The 17,193-nt window shown below is 43.1% G+C and overlaps 1 protein-coding gene across 1 annotated transcript in view; it reads left to right on the top strand.

The window, feature by feature from the left end:
• The window catches only part of C3H1orf105 (chromosome 3 C1orf105 homolog), a 27,437-nt gene extending 10,244 nt beyond the window's left edge, over positions 1–17,193 (top strand). Inside the window, exons 4-8 of the mRNA XM_049881205.1 lie at positions 2,440–2,514; positions 10,902–10,969; positions 12,863–12,930; positions 15,958–16,099; positions 16,756–17,193. Of these exons, the coding sequence (XP_049737162.1) occupies positions 2,464–2,514; positions 10,902–10,969; positions 12,863–12,930; positions 15,958–16,099; positions 16,756–16,801 (375 nt within the window). The 5' untranslated portion in view covers positions 2,440–2,463 and the 3' untranslated portion in view covers positions 16,802–17,193. The remainder of the gene's footprint in view (positions 1–2,439; positions 2,515–10,901; positions 10,970–12,862; positions 12,931–15,957; positions 16,100–16,755) is intronic.

Here is a 17,193-nt window from a genome sequence, read left to right as displayed (position 1 = left end):
TGAGAAAGGAGTGGGGAGTGCTGCAGAAGGAGAGGTCCTCGGCTTCGAGGCCAAGAGGGAAAGCAAGACTGGAGGGCTGATCTGAGGCCTACAGAACATGGAATCCCAAACTGTAGGGTCTTGCAGTATTCTCATGCAGAAACCTGAAGTCTGGAAAAGGTGAAGGCAGGTGAAGGAATCAACTGCAGGGAAGGCAAGTGCTGCTTGTAACTCTATTAAAAGCATGCCCACCTAAGCATTCTTCTACCCCCACCTCTACCTGTCCAGGCCCTCTTCCTCCTTTCAGAACAAGTGCAAATGCTACTTCCAGGAAGCCTTTCCCAATTCCTCCCATCAGTAGTAGTCTCACTTTTCTGAAGAACCACAGGTACCATTGCCTCCTCTCTGATAACCAATATATCCTAGCTTGAAGTGAGGTTTCAGAAAAGGATGTGAGTCTCAGACATCAGAGATGTGAGGGATGGGGGAAGAGCCTGAGCTGTAGGGGATACCACTCCCAGGCCTCAGGTAACACATGGTAGAAAGTTGAATTAGCCCAGAAGCAGAGGAGTCCACACATACAGACATTTCCTCTCTGGCCTCTCTTCTCGTTACCTCCCCACTCCCAGTCCAGCCATCCCAAAGGATTCCCTGAAGCTGATTTGCTACGTTATTGCCCCATATTGTTGTATACTGTTTCCTGGGCTCAGAGTGCCCTCCCCATCTCTGTTTTCCCACGAACACCTACCCAAGCTTGTATATTCTGTGAACTCTTCTCAGACTCTTCCCTCTCTGCCCCAGCCCTCAGCCCATCCACTGGAGCTCAGTAGCTCCATTTGGTTTTACTGTGGTCTCAGTATATTTCTGTCATTGCACCGTCAACACTGTCGTACTTCTTGGTACACTGCTTGGTGGATGGTGAGCAGCTTGAGGTGGGAAGCTGTGTTGTATTCATCTCAGTGTCCCCAGAACCAAGCTGAATGGGCAAAGGAAAGGATTTGTATCCCTCCCTTGTTTTCCTCGAGGCCAGGATCTCTGTCTTACTCAGCTTTGTGGCCCTATCACAGTGCCTCCACATGGTGGGGCCACAATAAATGTTTGTTGTTGAATGAATGAATCTAGTCATTCCCGCTCATGCTCCACATAGCAACCCACGACACTGCAATACTGAGTTGATTCTTTTAAAATGTCCTGTAAAAATGGAATGTATTTTAAATATTTGTCAAATATTCCAACTTCATCAAGAGTTTTCAGTACCCCAGCCCCAGCATTGCCCAGCCAAGTGTCATGTCTCTAAGAGGGGAAGCTACCTGGAGACCTCTGCTGCAAAGACCACCTCAGGAGCACCCCAAGTGCTCCCCAGGCAGCATGGCTCTACAAACCTACCGGAGCAGGAAGGCTTCAGGATAGCAGGAATGGAACACGGCATGGCCTGCACACACATGTAGTGACAGGTCAACGAGCCAATCAAACGAAGGAGCAGATTTCAGGTGACAGCTGTCTGCTGGCCCCATAGCCTTACCCTTCACTATATTCTACACTCACTATGAACGTGGCTCACAAATGCTGGTGTCAGTGACTGAGGAAGGCCGAGAGAAAACCCCCAAACAGATTCAGCCACAAGTTCCTTCTTGCTCCCTAACCAAACCATTTATCAGAGATGCTGATGAAAACCTTGTGTTCCAGGTGTCAATGCTCCTAAGTAAGCCCTTTCTTTCACCCTTCGGCAGAAGGGAAACAAGAAAGCTGTAAGCAGACTGGGCGCCCTCCCCCTCCCCGCACTGGGACTGTCTTTGCCCACCTAAGCAGCCTCTGCTTCCAGAGGAAGGAGGGTTACATGGCCCACACACCAGCTCCAGTTCTGCTCCGGGCTTTCTTTGCAGCTCCCAGGAGCAAGGAAGGGCACAAGTGTTGCTGACCATCAGATGCTGGAGAACGGATGCGGGGCCAGAGTTAAAGCCCAAAAAAGAGGATAATGACAGGGAGGTGCTAAGGAGGTTTGCAGGAGAGAAGTTTTCTCCTTCATTCTTTCTTAGGCTGTTAGAGATCCTCAGCTGGTCCAGGTAAAGCAGCCTTTGTGTGATAAAGGAAAAACACACCACCTATGAAAGGTGGCAGCTCATAGGTGCTCTGGTGGGCAGCAGAGCCCCCGTAAGACTGCAGCCTCCTCTGTGAGCTGTCTTTATACCTGCTTCACTGTATGCAGGGGCCCAAGGCCTCCGCCAAGGCCACAAGTGAGTCTATAGCTCATTCCCTCCTGCCTAGGCCCCTTCAGAATCTACCAGCTGCAGCCAACCTCAAATTCAACGTCCACCTTGAATGGGGCTGAGACCCAAGCCTCCATCTCTGTTTTAGGAAAGGAGGAACTGTTACCTCTCTCCCCACCCCACCCTTCCCCACCTGTTTGTTGCCCCAGGTGCTCTACCAGTTCCTCACTTCTCTCTGTCTGTCGCCCCTCAGGCGAGCGGGAGCCAGAGTAACCCCATGCTGCTCAGAAACAGGCGGCTGTGCTCCACATGTCGAGAAATGAAACTGGTAGGTGGCGTGGCAGGCAGGGGGGTGTTAGAGCTGGGCTCAGGCACTCCGAGGGCAGAGCTCTGCCTCCCCAGCAAAGCCCCGTTGAGGAGACTATGCTGGGGCTCCTTGCAGGGGAGGCCTTGGAAAGGGCTGCAAGTGAGGAGCTGTTGGCCCTGGGAGCACCAGCAACTGACACAATATGATAAACCTTCCCTATTTTCAGCAAGCCGAGAGTGAACCCAGGTAGGTGGGCCAGAGGGGAAGAGATGAGTTGAGATGAGCTGCCTGATTTTAGACACCTAGGGTGACTGCATCGTCATAGAGTTCAGGTGCAGGGGGACAAGGAGCTGCTTCTGCCCCCCTTAGCATCTCCCCAACACAGCACACATGTGCACACATACCCATATACACACACACAGTCCTCCACCATTAGCATCATGAAACAAGCACTTCATCTTGGGGTTCATCATTAATTCCATCAGTCCCTCAGGAAAAAACCTGCAGAGAGATTCTATAGTACTTTCTAGCTGGTGGAGATGTCACCTACACTGGGTATCTATTATCAGTGGTGGGACAGGATGGGAGGGGTACTAGGAAGAAAGAAGGATATCAAGGGGAATGTGGAAGAAACAAGGACACACCTCTGCCATCTGTTAGAGGTGCTGAAGGAGAGGTCTTCCAAGGTCGGAGTTAGGACTAGGGTCAGTTAGGGTTAGCATTAGAATGGTTGTTAGGGTCAGAGTAACAATCAGACTTCGGTTGAGGTTAACTTAGCTAAATGATTAGGTTTAGGGTAGAGCTTAGGGAACGGTCTCTTCAACCCTGAGGCCCTACGAATCTCCTCTGACTAGAGGAGAGAGGTCAGGCTAGGTGTGCAATAAGAGGAAGAGCAACGGATGGCAGAAAAACAGGAGACACAGAGAGGCTCCTTCAATAAGTGCATGGCAGAGGTGCTACATGTTAGCAGGACATGGAAGAGGGCAGCAGCTTTGTGAAATTTTTGTGTGAGATTAGGAAACTCAACCAAAGCCATTGGCAAAGGCATACCTGGATATTACAATCAATGTTTATTTTGACCATAAATAGGAGCATAGCATTCAATATTAACATTGAGTAGAGTCTGGGAAACCAGGATTGGGATTTCTCCTGGTCTTATTCCTGGAATCACTTCACTTGTGACCACACTTAGAACACACTGACCCTGGGCCTAAGCTGGCCTTGGCCAGCTGGCTCGCTTGAGACTTCAACAGTTGTCCTTTTTCTCAAGACCTCCTCCCTGTCCTTTGCCCTTGTCCAGGAGCGGGACCACATGCTATGGTTTTACTGTTTGCAGCCTTTCCTTCCAGATTGCCCACTCCTCCACCTCAAGGAAGGGCCTCAAATACAAGGTGCCCAGGGAATCCTTCCCTACTGCTGTCAGAACTAGTGCACCCAGATCCAGGTAGGAAACATGTAAAAAGTTAGAAACAAGGATGCGATACCCTTAGCTCACTGTGTGCAGTAGCACGTCAGAGTCCTTCCGGGGGTTAGGCAGCAGCAATCCTTTCTCGGCAGCAAGTTGAATGGAGATGCCAGGGAATACAGAATAACACCCAGGAATGGAAGAGAATGTCCTCAGCCTGATCAACAGCATCTGCGAAAAATCCACAGCTAACGTTATACTTAATGGTGAAGGACTGGATGTTTTCCCGCTAAGATCAGGAACAAAGCAAAGGTGCCTGCTCCCGCCACTTCTATTCAACATTGTACTGGAGGTTCTAGCCAGGGCAATTAGGCAAGAAAAAGAAATAAAACTATCGAGATTGGAAAAGAAGAAGTAAAACTCTTTCTATTGACAGGTGACATACTCTCGGAATACAGAAAATCTTAACTCACAAAAAACTATTAGAACTAAATAAGTGAGTACAGTAGGGTTGCAGGATACAAGATCAATATACAAAAATCAGCTGTAGTTCTATACACTAGCAATGAAAACAATCCAGAAATGAAATTAACAAAATTCCATTTACAATGGCATCAAAAAGAATAAAATACTTAGGGATAAATTTGATCAAAGAAGTACAAGACTTGTACATCAAAAACTATAAACATTGTTGAAAGATATTCAAGAAGGCATGAATAAGTGAAAAGAATCCCACACTCATGGACTGGAAGACAATATTGTGGGGGTGGTTGTTGTTAGGTGCCATCGAGTCAGTTCCGACTCATAGCCACCCTATGTACAATAGAACAAAACGCTGCCCAGTCCTGCACCATCCTCACAATTGTTGCTATTCTTGAGCCCATTGTTGCAGCCACTGTGTCAATCCATCTCATGGAGCGTCCTTCTCTTTTTCGCTGACCCTCTACTTTACCAACTATGATGGCCTTCTCCAGGGACTGATCGCTCCTAATAACACGTCCAAAGTATGTGAGATGTAGTCTTATCATTCTTGCTTCTAAGGCACATTCTGATTGTACTTCTTCCAGGACAGATTTGTTTGTTCTTTTGGCAGTCCATGGTATTTATTCAATATTCTTCACCAACAACACAATTCAAAGGCATCAATTCTTCCTCAGTCTTCCATATTCATCATCCAGCTTTCGCATGCATATGAGGTGATTGAAAACACCATGGCTTGAGTCAGGTGCACCTAAGTCTTCAAGGTGACAACTTTGCTTTTCAACACTTCAAAGAGGTCTTTTGCAGCAGATTTGCTCAATGCAATGTGTCATTTGATTTCTTGACTGCCGCTTCCATGGGTGTTGACTATGGATCCAAGTAAAATGAAATCCTTGACAACTTCGATATTTTCTCTGTTTATCACAATGTTGGTTATTGGTTCAGTTGTGAGGATTTTTTTTATGTTTAGGTGTAATCCATACTGAAGGCTGTGGTCTTTGATCTTCATCAGTGAGTGCTTCAAGTCCTTTTCACTTTCAGCAAACAAGGTTGTCTCATCTGCATACCTGCATATCACAGGTTGTTAATGAGTCTTCCTTCAATTCTGATGCCATGTTCTTCTTCCTGTAGTCCAGCTTCTTGGATTATTTGCTCAAGCATAGAGATTGAATAAGTATGATCAAAGGATACAACACTGATGCACACCTTTCCTGACTTAAACCATGCAACATCCCCTTGTTCTGTTTGAACCACTGCCTCTTGATCGGTGTACAAGTTCCTCATGAGCACAATTAAGCATTCTGAAATTTCCATTCTTCGCAATGTTATCCATAATTTCTTATGATCCACACAGTCAAATGCCTTTGCATAGTCAATAAAACACAGGTAAACATCTTTGTGGTGTTCTCTGATTTCAGCCAGGATCCATCTGACATCAACAATGATATCCCTGGGTCCATGTCCTCTTCTGGATCCGGCTTGAATTTCTGGCAGTTCCTTTTCAGTATACTGCTGCAGCCACTTTTGAATGATCTTCAGCAAAATTTACTTTGTCTTCTTAAGCTGCCCTTTGAAATCTTCTGTTCAGCTCTTTTCATTTATTTCTTTCATTTGCTCTAGCTACTTGACATTCAAGAGCAAGTTTCAGAGCCTCTTCTGACATCCGTTTTGGTCTTGTCTTTCTTTACTATCTTTTTTAATGACTTGTTGCTTTCTTTATGCATGATGTCCTTATCATTCCACAACTTGTCTGGCCTTCGGTCATTAGTGTTCAGTGTGTCAAATCTGTTCTTGAGATGGTCTCTAAATTCATGTGGGATATACTCAAGGTCCTATTTTGGCTTTTGTGGACTCATTCTAATTTTCTTCAGTTTTAACTTGAACTTTCATAAGAGCAGTCGATGGTCTGTTCTGCGGTCGGCCCCTGGCCTTGTTCTGACTGATGATATTGAGCTTTTCCATCGTCTCTTTCCACAGATGTAGTCAACTTGATGCCTGTGTATTCCATCTGGCAAGGTCCACATGTATAGTCACCATTTATGTTGTTGAAAAAAGGTATTTGCAATGAAGAAGTTGTTGGTCTTACAAAATTCTATCATGCAGTCTCCAGCATCGTTTCTATCACCAAGGCCATATGTTGTTAAATGGCAATAATCCCCAAATTGATCTATGGGTTAAATTAAATCCCTTTTAAATACCCAGATACCTTTTTTGCAGAAATTGACAAGCAGATCTTAAAATTCATATGGAAATGCAAGAGACCCAGAATAACCAAAATAATTTCAAAAAGGAACAAAGTTAGAGGACTTACGCTTTCTGATTTCAAAACTTACTAGAAGCCTGCAATAATCAAGAGTGTGTGGTACTGATTTAAGTATAGACATATAGACCAATGGAACAGAATCAAGAGTCCAGAAATAAACCCTTACATTTATGGACAATTTTTTAAAGAACTTTATTGAAATTTAATTTATATACCATATAATTCACCCATTTAAAGTGTGTAACTCATTACCTTTTAGTATGTTCACAGGGTTGTGCAACCATCACCCCTATCTAATCTTAGAAGATTTTCATCAACCCAAAAAGAAACCCGGTACCCATTAGCTATCATTCCTCATTCCTTCTCCCACTAACCCCTCCTCCCAGCCTCTGGCAATCACTAATCTACTTTTTGTCACTATAGATTTGCCTTTTCTGGACATTTCATACAAGTGGAATCATACGATATGTGATCGTTTTGTAACTGGCTTCTTGCACTTAGCATAATGTGTTCAATGGTTATCCCAAATTGTGGCATGTATCAATACTTCATTCCTTTTTCTTGCCAAACAGTATTCTATTGTATGGATATACCACATTGTGTTTATCCATTCATTAGCTGATGGACATTTGGCAGACAATTGATTTTTGACAGAAGTGCCAAGGTAATTCCAGTGAGAAAAAAATAATCTTGTCAACAAGTGGTATTGGGACAACTGGATATCCACATGCAAAAGAATGAAGTTAGACCTCTGCCTCACACCACATACAAAAATTAACTCAAAATCAAAGACTTAAATGTAAGAACTAAAACCATAAAACTCTTATAAGAAAACATAGCCATAAATCTTCGTGACCTTGAATTAGGCCGGTTTCTTAAATACGATGCTAAGAGCATAAATGACAAAAGATAAAATACATGAGTTGGATTTCATCAAGATTAAAAACTTCTGTCCATCACAGGACACTATGTATCAAGAAAGTGAAAAGACAACCCACAGAATGGGAGAAAATATTTGCAAATCATATATCTGATAAGGGGCAAGCACCCAGAATATATAAACAACTCTTACAACACAATAAAAAGACAACCCAATTTAAAAAAAGGACAAAATATTTGAATAGACCTTTGCTTAACATCGTTAGTCATTAGAGAAATATAAGTCAAAACTACAATGAGATACTATTTCACAAGTCAAAACCACAGTGAGATCCTATTTCACACTAGGGTCACTATAATAAAAAAGACAGACAATAACAAGTGTTGGCAAGGATAGGGAGAAATTGGAACTCTCATACCTTGCTGGTGGGACTGTAAAACAGTGCAGATGCCTTGGCAAACAGTTTGAAAGTTCTTCAAAAACTAAAACAGAGTTACATACAACCCAGCATTTTCACTAGATATGTACCCCGAGAACTGAAAACATGTGTCCATACAAAAACTTATAGGTGAACATTCATAGCACCCATATTCATAATAGCTCAAAAGTGGAAACCACCCAAATATCCATCATCTGTTGGATACACAAAATGTGGTCTTTCAAGATAATAAGTATTATTTGACCATGAAAAGAAATGAAGTACTGATGCGTGTTACAACATGAATGTACCTTGGAAGTAGTATGCTAAGTGAAAGAAACCAGACAAAAAGGCCACATAGCATCTGATTGCGTTTATATAAAATGTCCAGAATCAGCAGACCCCTAGAGACAGAAAGATTAGTGGTGCCAGGGACTGAGGAAGGGGCAAACGGGGAGTGATTGCTGATGAGTACAGGGTTTCTTTTCGGGGAGATAAAAATGTTCTGGAATTAGATAGTGGCGTTGGTTGTACAACTTTGTGAATAAACTAAAATCACTGACTTGTTGTGTACTCTAAAATGGTTAATTTTATGGTACGTAAATTATGTCTGAATTTAAAAAAGATTAGCATTAGAAAAATATTTTTTAAAATAGAAACATAAAATGGATTCATCTTTTAAAAAAAAAGAAAGAAAGAAGGAAAAGATTTCCTAAGTAGGACCTGGCTTCTGTAGCTACTCATAGTCCTTTGTAACTACTTGTATTCTCGTGTGATCATGGTTGTGAATTACCAAGTCATCGGCCTTGGTTTTCAGCAAGATTATTGTCTGTTTTTTTCACATCTCTACTGCAAACAGCTCATCTTCCCCTTAAAACACCTATTTTGTAGCCCTTCTGTTGTTTGCATTATTCTCTTGTTAACATATTTAGGTCTCTTAAAAGTAACTGTCAAGCTGAACATACTATAGGTAGGCATTCTCTAATATGTGTTAATTGGCTCCAGAAGTCCATGTATGTAATTAAGTTTATTTCAACAAATATTTATCAGTTGCCTGCCATGGGCCAGGTACTTAGGTAATGTGTCAGTCACACACACATACAAAAAAGACGATGGTAATGACGTAAGCCCTGCCTTTAAGGAGCCAAATAGATAAGCAAATAAATTACGACAAGGTATGATGAATGTAAATAAAAATAGACCTGGTGGGGAGTGAAAGGTTGCTCAGGGAAGCCTATCTGGAAGAAGATACTGCAGAGTTTTCAAGAATTAATAGGAATTTACCACACTTTTTCTCAGAGACAAAATGCTCTCTTTGACAGCTTTGTTCTGACATAGCCCCTACAGCCCACTTCACACATAAGGATGGGAAACAGTTGTACTAGCTGGGTTACAAGGCTTCAGATCAGGGGTCATGCTATGCAGGAGGAGGTAGAAAGTTCCTTTCATCTTTGCCTGGAACAGGGCCAGCTGTAGATGAAATTTTAAAGAAAGGCAAAGTCTGTCTCTGGTACATTCTTATCTCTTTTTATGTGTCTAGAAGACTCTTGTTAGCTTCTCTCTGAAGCCTCTGCCTCCTCCACTACTCTTGTTACCAGACAAGTACCAAAACCCGTTGCTGTCAAATTAATTCTGACTCACAGCAACCTACAGGACAGAGTAGAACTGCCCCATAGGGTTTCCAAGGGACAGCTGGTGGATTCAAACCGCTGACCTTTGGTTAGCAGCCAAGCTCTTCACCACTGCGTCACCAGATGCTACTTATTATCAGATCACCTTCTTCCTTCTTCACCCTCATCCTCCCCTGGGCTGATGAGTTAGAAGAACAAAATGATTAAATACAGTGGTGCTTGGCATTCTTGTAGACTTACTATTCAGTGTTTTTTGTTTTGTTTTGCTATTTTCAAACACCTCTAAAGGTCCTTGACACAGAGTAATTTGGAGTTTTTCTGAGTCATAAATTTAAATTACAAGTCACTTAGTAACCCAGCTGTACACCTTCATCCACATCTTTGTGATTATCTTTTCATTGTCACGACTACAGTAATTTTTGAGAAATAATAAAAATAAATGCTTCTTAGTGAAAACATGGTCTCCAAAAGAACATCAACATCTAGTGCTAGTAATAAATGTAAAAAAAAGTTCAAGGAAGTGATGTCCCTTAACCAGGAATACTGTTAACTGTATAAATGATTTTAGCCCTGCATGAAGGACACACTTAAATTTTTCAAATGTGCTTCAAAGTGGGGTCATTCATTCACTAATTCTGTCAGCAAATACTTCTTAAACAGGCACTGTATTAGGACCTGGAAATATAAAAGTAGAGACATTGTCTCTGTCCTACGAAGCTGTAAGTCTCTCAGGGAAGCCAATAAATACCATAAAAAGGCTGAGTCTTCTGAGAGAGGGAGCCCAGAGAACAATAGGAACAGAAGGCGTCAGAAGTCTCTGTGAGAAAGTGATAGTTGACCTGAGACCAGAAGAATGCGTGGGGGAGTGATTTAGGCAAAGAGAATTTGAAGGTTTATTAGTCTTGAAAGGAGCCCTGGTGGCGCAGTGGCGAAAGTGCTTGGCTGCTAACCAAAAGGTTGGTGGTTAGAACCCACCAGCCGCTCTTCCTCAGGAGAAAGACGTGGAGGTCTGCTTCAGTAAAAATTTACAACCTTGGAAACCCTATGAGGCAGTTCTACTCTGCCCTATAGGGTCACTATGAGTCAGAATTGACTCAATGGCAACGGGTACTAATCCCAAGCTACCTAAGGGCAAAATCTGATAAGCAGGGAAGAAAAGACACCCTGTGGCGTGGAGGGCAGGATGGTGCCCTCTGGTTCATTCACGTCACAACAGGATGTACGACTGACTTTGGTATTAAACACAACTTGGGTTCGCTGAGGTGGTGCGTTGTTTATTTCAATCGGAATGCAGTTTTGGGCAATGTTCTAAATAAGGCTTTCTTCCTCAGGTGCAACCAAGAACTATGCTCATCCCAGACGACCTGAAACTTTCCTTTGAGAATTTTATGAGTCATAGGTAAGCCAAAGATTTAAATCAGAACATGAGTTTAATTCTGGTTATATTTGTTTGGGGACACAGGATAGTGGATTGAGAAACATAGTCAGTAGATTGTTAGAGAATACTTAGGGAATGGACTCCTTGACTGGTTTCATTCTCTGGTTAGCTATGGTGAAATCAAACATATTTTTCGTATTTTTGCTTGAACAGCTATTGAAACTACTGTAGCAGGTATTATCTTCCTTTCTGCCTTCATAAGAACAGTGTAAAGGGTAGCATAGGAGATTTCTTTGTTAACTCAGGCAGAACAAAACACGAATTGCCCGTATAGATGACATATCTAATTCAGAAGGCGTGGGAGGTTACACACACTCTGCCCTGAGTTCAGGACAGCCTCTGCTACTTTTTAATAACTAAATCCCTGTTATCAGTTTACTTTGTTGTCATTTACTGCTTTCTTATCAAGATCAAGTGCAACAGAAATAAATTCCAGTCAGAATTCTGGTTAGCTGGGTTATAAATAATCGGGTTTTTTTGGGTTTTTTTTTTACTGTATTTAACTCTCAGATAGGGGAAAAGGGCTCAGTGTTTACTTTCTTCAAAAATTCAAAACATATACTCACCTTGTATAAGACACCAGTATAGGTAGACCTGCCTTATGACTGGAATGTAGAAATACAACCAAAGTTATATATGACCAACCAGAGAAGTGATATGTTATCTAATGGCAATCTTTAAATCTTTTTTCCTCATATAAAGAACAATAATGTGGGAAAATAAATAGGTCTTTTTTGTAACCTTACACTGCACAGTGGCAGATGTTCTGATTGCTTTTATGAACTCACGGCCATTTGTTCCACGCTGAGGTTTGGACTCAGGTGTGCTGAAACTATGTACCAGGTACCTGGCCCAGGTGGACAGGGTGGTAGAGGAAATGGGTATTTGGGTAGTACAGGCTCCAGCGCTAATGACATTTACCTATACTGATTCTGGAGCCATGGTGGCACGGTGATTAAGAGCTATATGGCTGCTAACCAAAAGGTCAGCAGTTCAGATCCACCAACTGCTCATTGGAAACCCTATGGGGCAGTTCTGCTCTATCCTGTAGGGTTGCTATGAGTCGGAATCAACTCCATGGTAACGGGTTTGTTTTTGTTTATATATATATATTGATTCTGGAGCCCTGGTGGCACAGTGGTTATGAGCTTGGCTGCTAACCAAAATTTTGGCAGTTTGAATCAATTAGCCGCTCCTTGGAAACCCTATGGGGCTGTTCTACTCTGTCCCATAGGGCCACTGTGAGTCAGAATTGACTCAATGGCAACTGGTTTTTTTTTTTTTTTTTTTAATACTGATTCTGTAATTCCAAAGAGCTCTTATATCAGGTCACAATAAAAATAATTCTAATAAATATTCTTTATGGACATTAAATGAATAACTGGACTATCTAAAATTAGGGATTTCTGAGCAGGTTTACTCTTCTGTGGAAGATTCTTTTGACAGCCTTGCCCCATTTTGTTCATCTTGCTAGTGCGGTACCTTAAATAAAGTCCCACATCCCAGAATCACTGGGCAGGTTACTGGTCTGGAAGAGTTGCTACTTTTTTTCCTGGAAATTGGAGGTTGCTTTTTCTAATACCCCTGTTGTCAGACCATGTATGTTTTGACAGTGGAATAAAGCATTTTTTTACAATGAAGGTTTTCTTGAAGACCATTAAAATGCTATAAGTGAAAACAGCTTGATAAGTAGTAGCCCCAGTCTCCTCACACCACTGCACAAGTGGCCTAGTCACCAGGTTGACAGGTGCTGGAGCCGAGAGACCACCTCTGTTTTAAAATGCATGAGTACACATCCCTTTCCACCAAGCCCTCACCAATTCACTGATTTGTGTTCTTGCTCCCTCCAACCAGGACGATGGGCCTTCACCCATCAAGAGCGAAGACTGTACCCAAACCTCCCCATGATGACATCCTGACAGGTTTGGTTTCTTTTGGAGTTCTTTTAGTGTGAGACAGACTACCCCAGGGTGGGAGAATGAAAAGATTAATTCCTGAAATAATTCCTAAATTTTCTGAACAAATTCCCATTCCTTGTCCCTTTCTCTTTTGCATGGTGCCCTTTTGTCCTGCTTTGGCTGATCTACAGCCCTCCACTCTCTCTAGCCCCACCTGTTCCCTCTTCAGGCTTTCCTTGCCCTTCTTATCCATGTTATGTTCCTTCCCAGGCCCCTTCCATACCACATGGCTCTGCCCCATTCCTTCTAAAGAGCCCTGTAATCTACTTGCTGAGGAATTCCCATAGGTATGTGGTACAGACTATAGTCCCCCCACAAACAGTCTTGATGGTACCAATTAAGGTGGGAAGGGAGCTACGTCCGCACACACCTGAAATTGCCTGACCACGGCCCTAAACCTGCCACCCCTGCGGGTCCCCTAAAACACCTGCCTTCTCTAAACAGCTGACCATTGCTATTTTTATCTTTACTATTGATAGAAAAAAGGATAGAGGCTCTGTCTCCAGCTTCAGCATTGACCTAAGTCTCACCCTTTAGAGAAGCCAAGTTGTGAAGGCGAGAGGGGCCTTTTTGAAGTGATACCATTTGAGGGTTTAATGCAGCACAAGCTGTCACCTTAGTAGGTCTGTACATCTTCTCATTTGCTCCCACATCAGCTGAAGCCATCTGAGGTTTTTTTTTTTTTAATTTGATACACATAATAAGGAAAATCAAGACCACTTTCTTCACTTTGTACAGATAGGGAAATCTAAGCTCCACCCTGGGAGTTGCAGGAGAGCTAGAGCCAGATCTGAGCTGAGAAGGCATCTAGAAAGGAAGTTTGAGGGATGTCTTGGAGGAGGGGATGCCGAAAGGAGGACCAGAGACCAAGGGAAGAGCTAAAGCTTGGAGATGTTACTCTAGTGAAGTGAGAGGCTGTTAGTCCCAGTGAGTCCCTTCTTATTTGCCCCAAAACATTGGCCTAGTTCATGGCTGTTATTTAGCCCAAGTGGACAGAAGAGCCTAGAGCTAAGAGCATCCGCCCAAAGAAAGCTCCCCACTCTACTGTTCTCTGGTCTGTGACCACCTCATTCTCTTGAAGCCAAAAGAGCACTGAGTGACAGGCATGTGCAATTTGTTTCAAGGTTCTCTGTACCAGCCACACATTCATTCAGAGTTTCCCTTGAACCTGGACTTTTTCAGGCTTGCCCTCACGGAGGGATGAACTAACTCCTCCCCACTCCCTACACACACACACACACACACACACACACACACACACACACTATTACATGCCCTGCCCTCAACAAGAATGTTTATTATCTGACCATGGAGGACAGTGTGACAAGATGCCTTTCACAGCTGATTAGCCCTGGCAGTGTACTTCAAATAGCAGAGAACGAGCTAGACTTGGTGTACACAAGATCAGTACATTATGTTCTTAGACAGACCTGGTTCTTGCCCACACAGTCCAACCTAGGACAGCAATATTGGAGGTGAAGTGTGCAGGAGGGGCTTGTGGAGCTGCTTAGGAGCTGAAGCTTAGTAGATCTACAGTCAACTCCAGTTGTGACCCTTCTAAGCTAAAGCCTTGGTCTGGTGTTTTTCTCTGAGATCATGGAAAAAGGACTAGACTAGGAGCAAAGAAACCTGAATTCTGATCCAAGCCTTGCTCTATAGTCTTGGCCAAATTGTTTAAACTCTCTGGGACTTTGTTCCCACCTGTAAAACCAGAGAGCCGTTTGCCCCGCTGAGAGCAGACACTCAGCACAAGCAGCCTTCACCTTTGGTCACCCCGGAAAACTGCTGACACTGCCCCAGCCTCGCTGGTTTCTATAGCTTAGACATGTCCATGTTGCTGCACTTGCTGCGTATTGCTGGGCTCTGTTCCCTGTGGACATGTCACAAATACCACGTGGCCGACTCATCCCAGCAAACATTACTGCCAGTAGTTGCCTAACTCCTTCTGTTGGTCACAACAGTGATTTCTAACCTTTTTCTGGAATGAACTAAACCTTATGTATTACCCATAATTCTTAATGAGACTCAAGTGAATGAAAGGGCCTATCTCCACAAGTGATGGGGATTCCTTCTGGTTTCATTTATCTTTGCCTTGAGCCAAGCGTCCCATGACTCTTGGTCTTGATAAACATTGCTACAGATGCTAACCACCTGACTTGGGCTACCACCTGGCACAGTGGCGTGGTACCGTTAGCGCTGGGTTAGGACTGAAGAGATCTGAGTTCTGGCCCTCAGCTCACCAGTGCCTGTGACTCTGGACCTCTGTTTCCTCTTCATTGTAGTGATGAGACTGAACTGGATCCTGGGTGTGTATGATTCCATAACATCTCTAAGGTCTCATTTAGCTGGACTGAGGAACTTGTTCCAAAGAATTCAGGGCTCCAATTCCATTCACTATTCAGAGACTCCCAGTGGAGTCTGTTGTTTCATACCTTGATTTACTCTGCTTCAAGTGACATGTCTTCCTGAAAAGTTAAATATTAACCAACTTTCGTAAATAAAATCATATTTGCAAAAAAGGTCAGGATGATAAGGATTTTAAAGACTCCTAGAATAAATTATTCCATAAGCCAAAGGTTCCTTTTGAGATGCAACCACTTTCTCTCTACTTTGTAAGATTATGTTTTGTTTTAAAAAGTTCAGAACCATATATACGGTCCCTGAAAAGCCCCCTGAAAATTGAATCCTCTTTTCCTTTTGACTCACATTACAACTCCAGACACGTTTTATCTTCATTTCAATTCAGTTGGCAATGGCTCCTGATACTTGAGTTGTATGTTTCTGGGTACTCCTTTCTGACCTCTGATGAAATTTGTAAAAGCTTAACTATTGTGAGGGATAAGGTGGTTCTCCTCAAAGAATTCTACTGTGAATTTTGAATCTGTTTTATAAGGTTAAGAAAGTCTTTGGTGTCCTTTAGTTATTTTGAATTTCTTTAAGGGTAGAACGTAAGGAGCCCTTGTCCTTCCTTCTTCTTGCATTGCCCTCCAGAGAACATTCACTACCGACTGCCCATCCTGGGCCCTAGGATAGCTGTCTTCCAAGACCTGTTCTCAGACGCCTACAAAACTCTGCAGGAGAGGCAGCCCTCTTCCTTGCCCAGAAAGGAGTCAGTCAGCAAGACAATGAGGCGGTGAGTGATCATCTGAGCTCATCTCACCCAGGCTCCCAGGGAGAAAACAACCTCAACAAGCCAGCTTCCAACACTGGGGCTCTCTCCTCATACTTTCCTCCTGTTTCCAATAACGTGACTAAATCTTGCCTTTCTTAAGAGTTGCTGGTATTCTAGCTCTTGTTACTATCTTCTCACCTACTTCTCCCAAAGACAAAATGGCTTAATTACATGATTATAAAAATTTATTGATTGAAACAGAGCCATGGAAGTGTATCTCCTTTTATTTGGTTAAATTTTCTTAGCCATGTTGTAATAGACAATACTCTTCTGTTTCTAAGACCTGAGTATTTTGTGAAGGTTATTTCAGCTCTTCCTTCAGGGCAGGGAGCTGGAGACGGCCCCAGGGGATACCGTATGAATTTAGTTTGTTAAGAAGGAAGGAGAGAAATGGAGGTCACCCTTCGGTGCTTATCTCTGTCAGTTTATGCTGGTAAATGACAGGATACTTTGATGCAAAACTGGAAAATGGCAAGTGATCAATTGTTGCAACCCTCGAGGACAGAAACTGTGCCTTGCCTTGCCCCCCCAGTCACCTCCTTTCCTGCCTTGCATGTATCAGATATTCAGCTAATCTTTGCTCATTCAAATCCATGCCAAGTGCTTGTGTTTTCTAGCTCGGTTACCTTGGTGCGAGGATGTACGCCCCCACATCTGTCCTAGACCACGTGTCAGCAGTATGAGGGAGTCAAAGGAAAACTCGAGGCTTTCAAATATTTTATTTGTGGGCACATATGCTCTGTGCTCAGCTTCAGAAAGGCTCATATAAAAAAGACCCCTTCCATTCCTTAAGAGACAATGGCCTTGTGGAATCCCAGGATCGTGACCGAATGCACACTCACCAACAGGTGAGAACCGACCTGTGTGCTGAGTCTATCTGAAGAATGGGCTTCAGAAATCTAGATCAAATGGCCTGGTGCCTAAACAGACCTCCTATAATTCTTGGCTTCACTCCAGTTCAAGAACTCCAACAACAGTGTGCACTTCCTGTCAAGGTGAAGGCTGTGTGCATTGATCTGATCCCATTTCATATAATTGTCGAAAAATAAACATGT

Source organism: Elephas maximus, chromosome 3 (genome assembly GCF_024166365.1).
Source record: "Elephas maximus indicus isolate mEleMax1 chromosome 3, mEleMax1 primary haplotype, whole genome shotgun sequence".
NCBI lineage: Eukaryota > Metazoa > Chordata > Mammalia > Proboscidea > Elephantidae > Elephas > Elephas maximus.
Note: the sequence above shows the minus strand (reverse complement) of the source record. Positions and strands in the feature narration are given on the sequence as shown.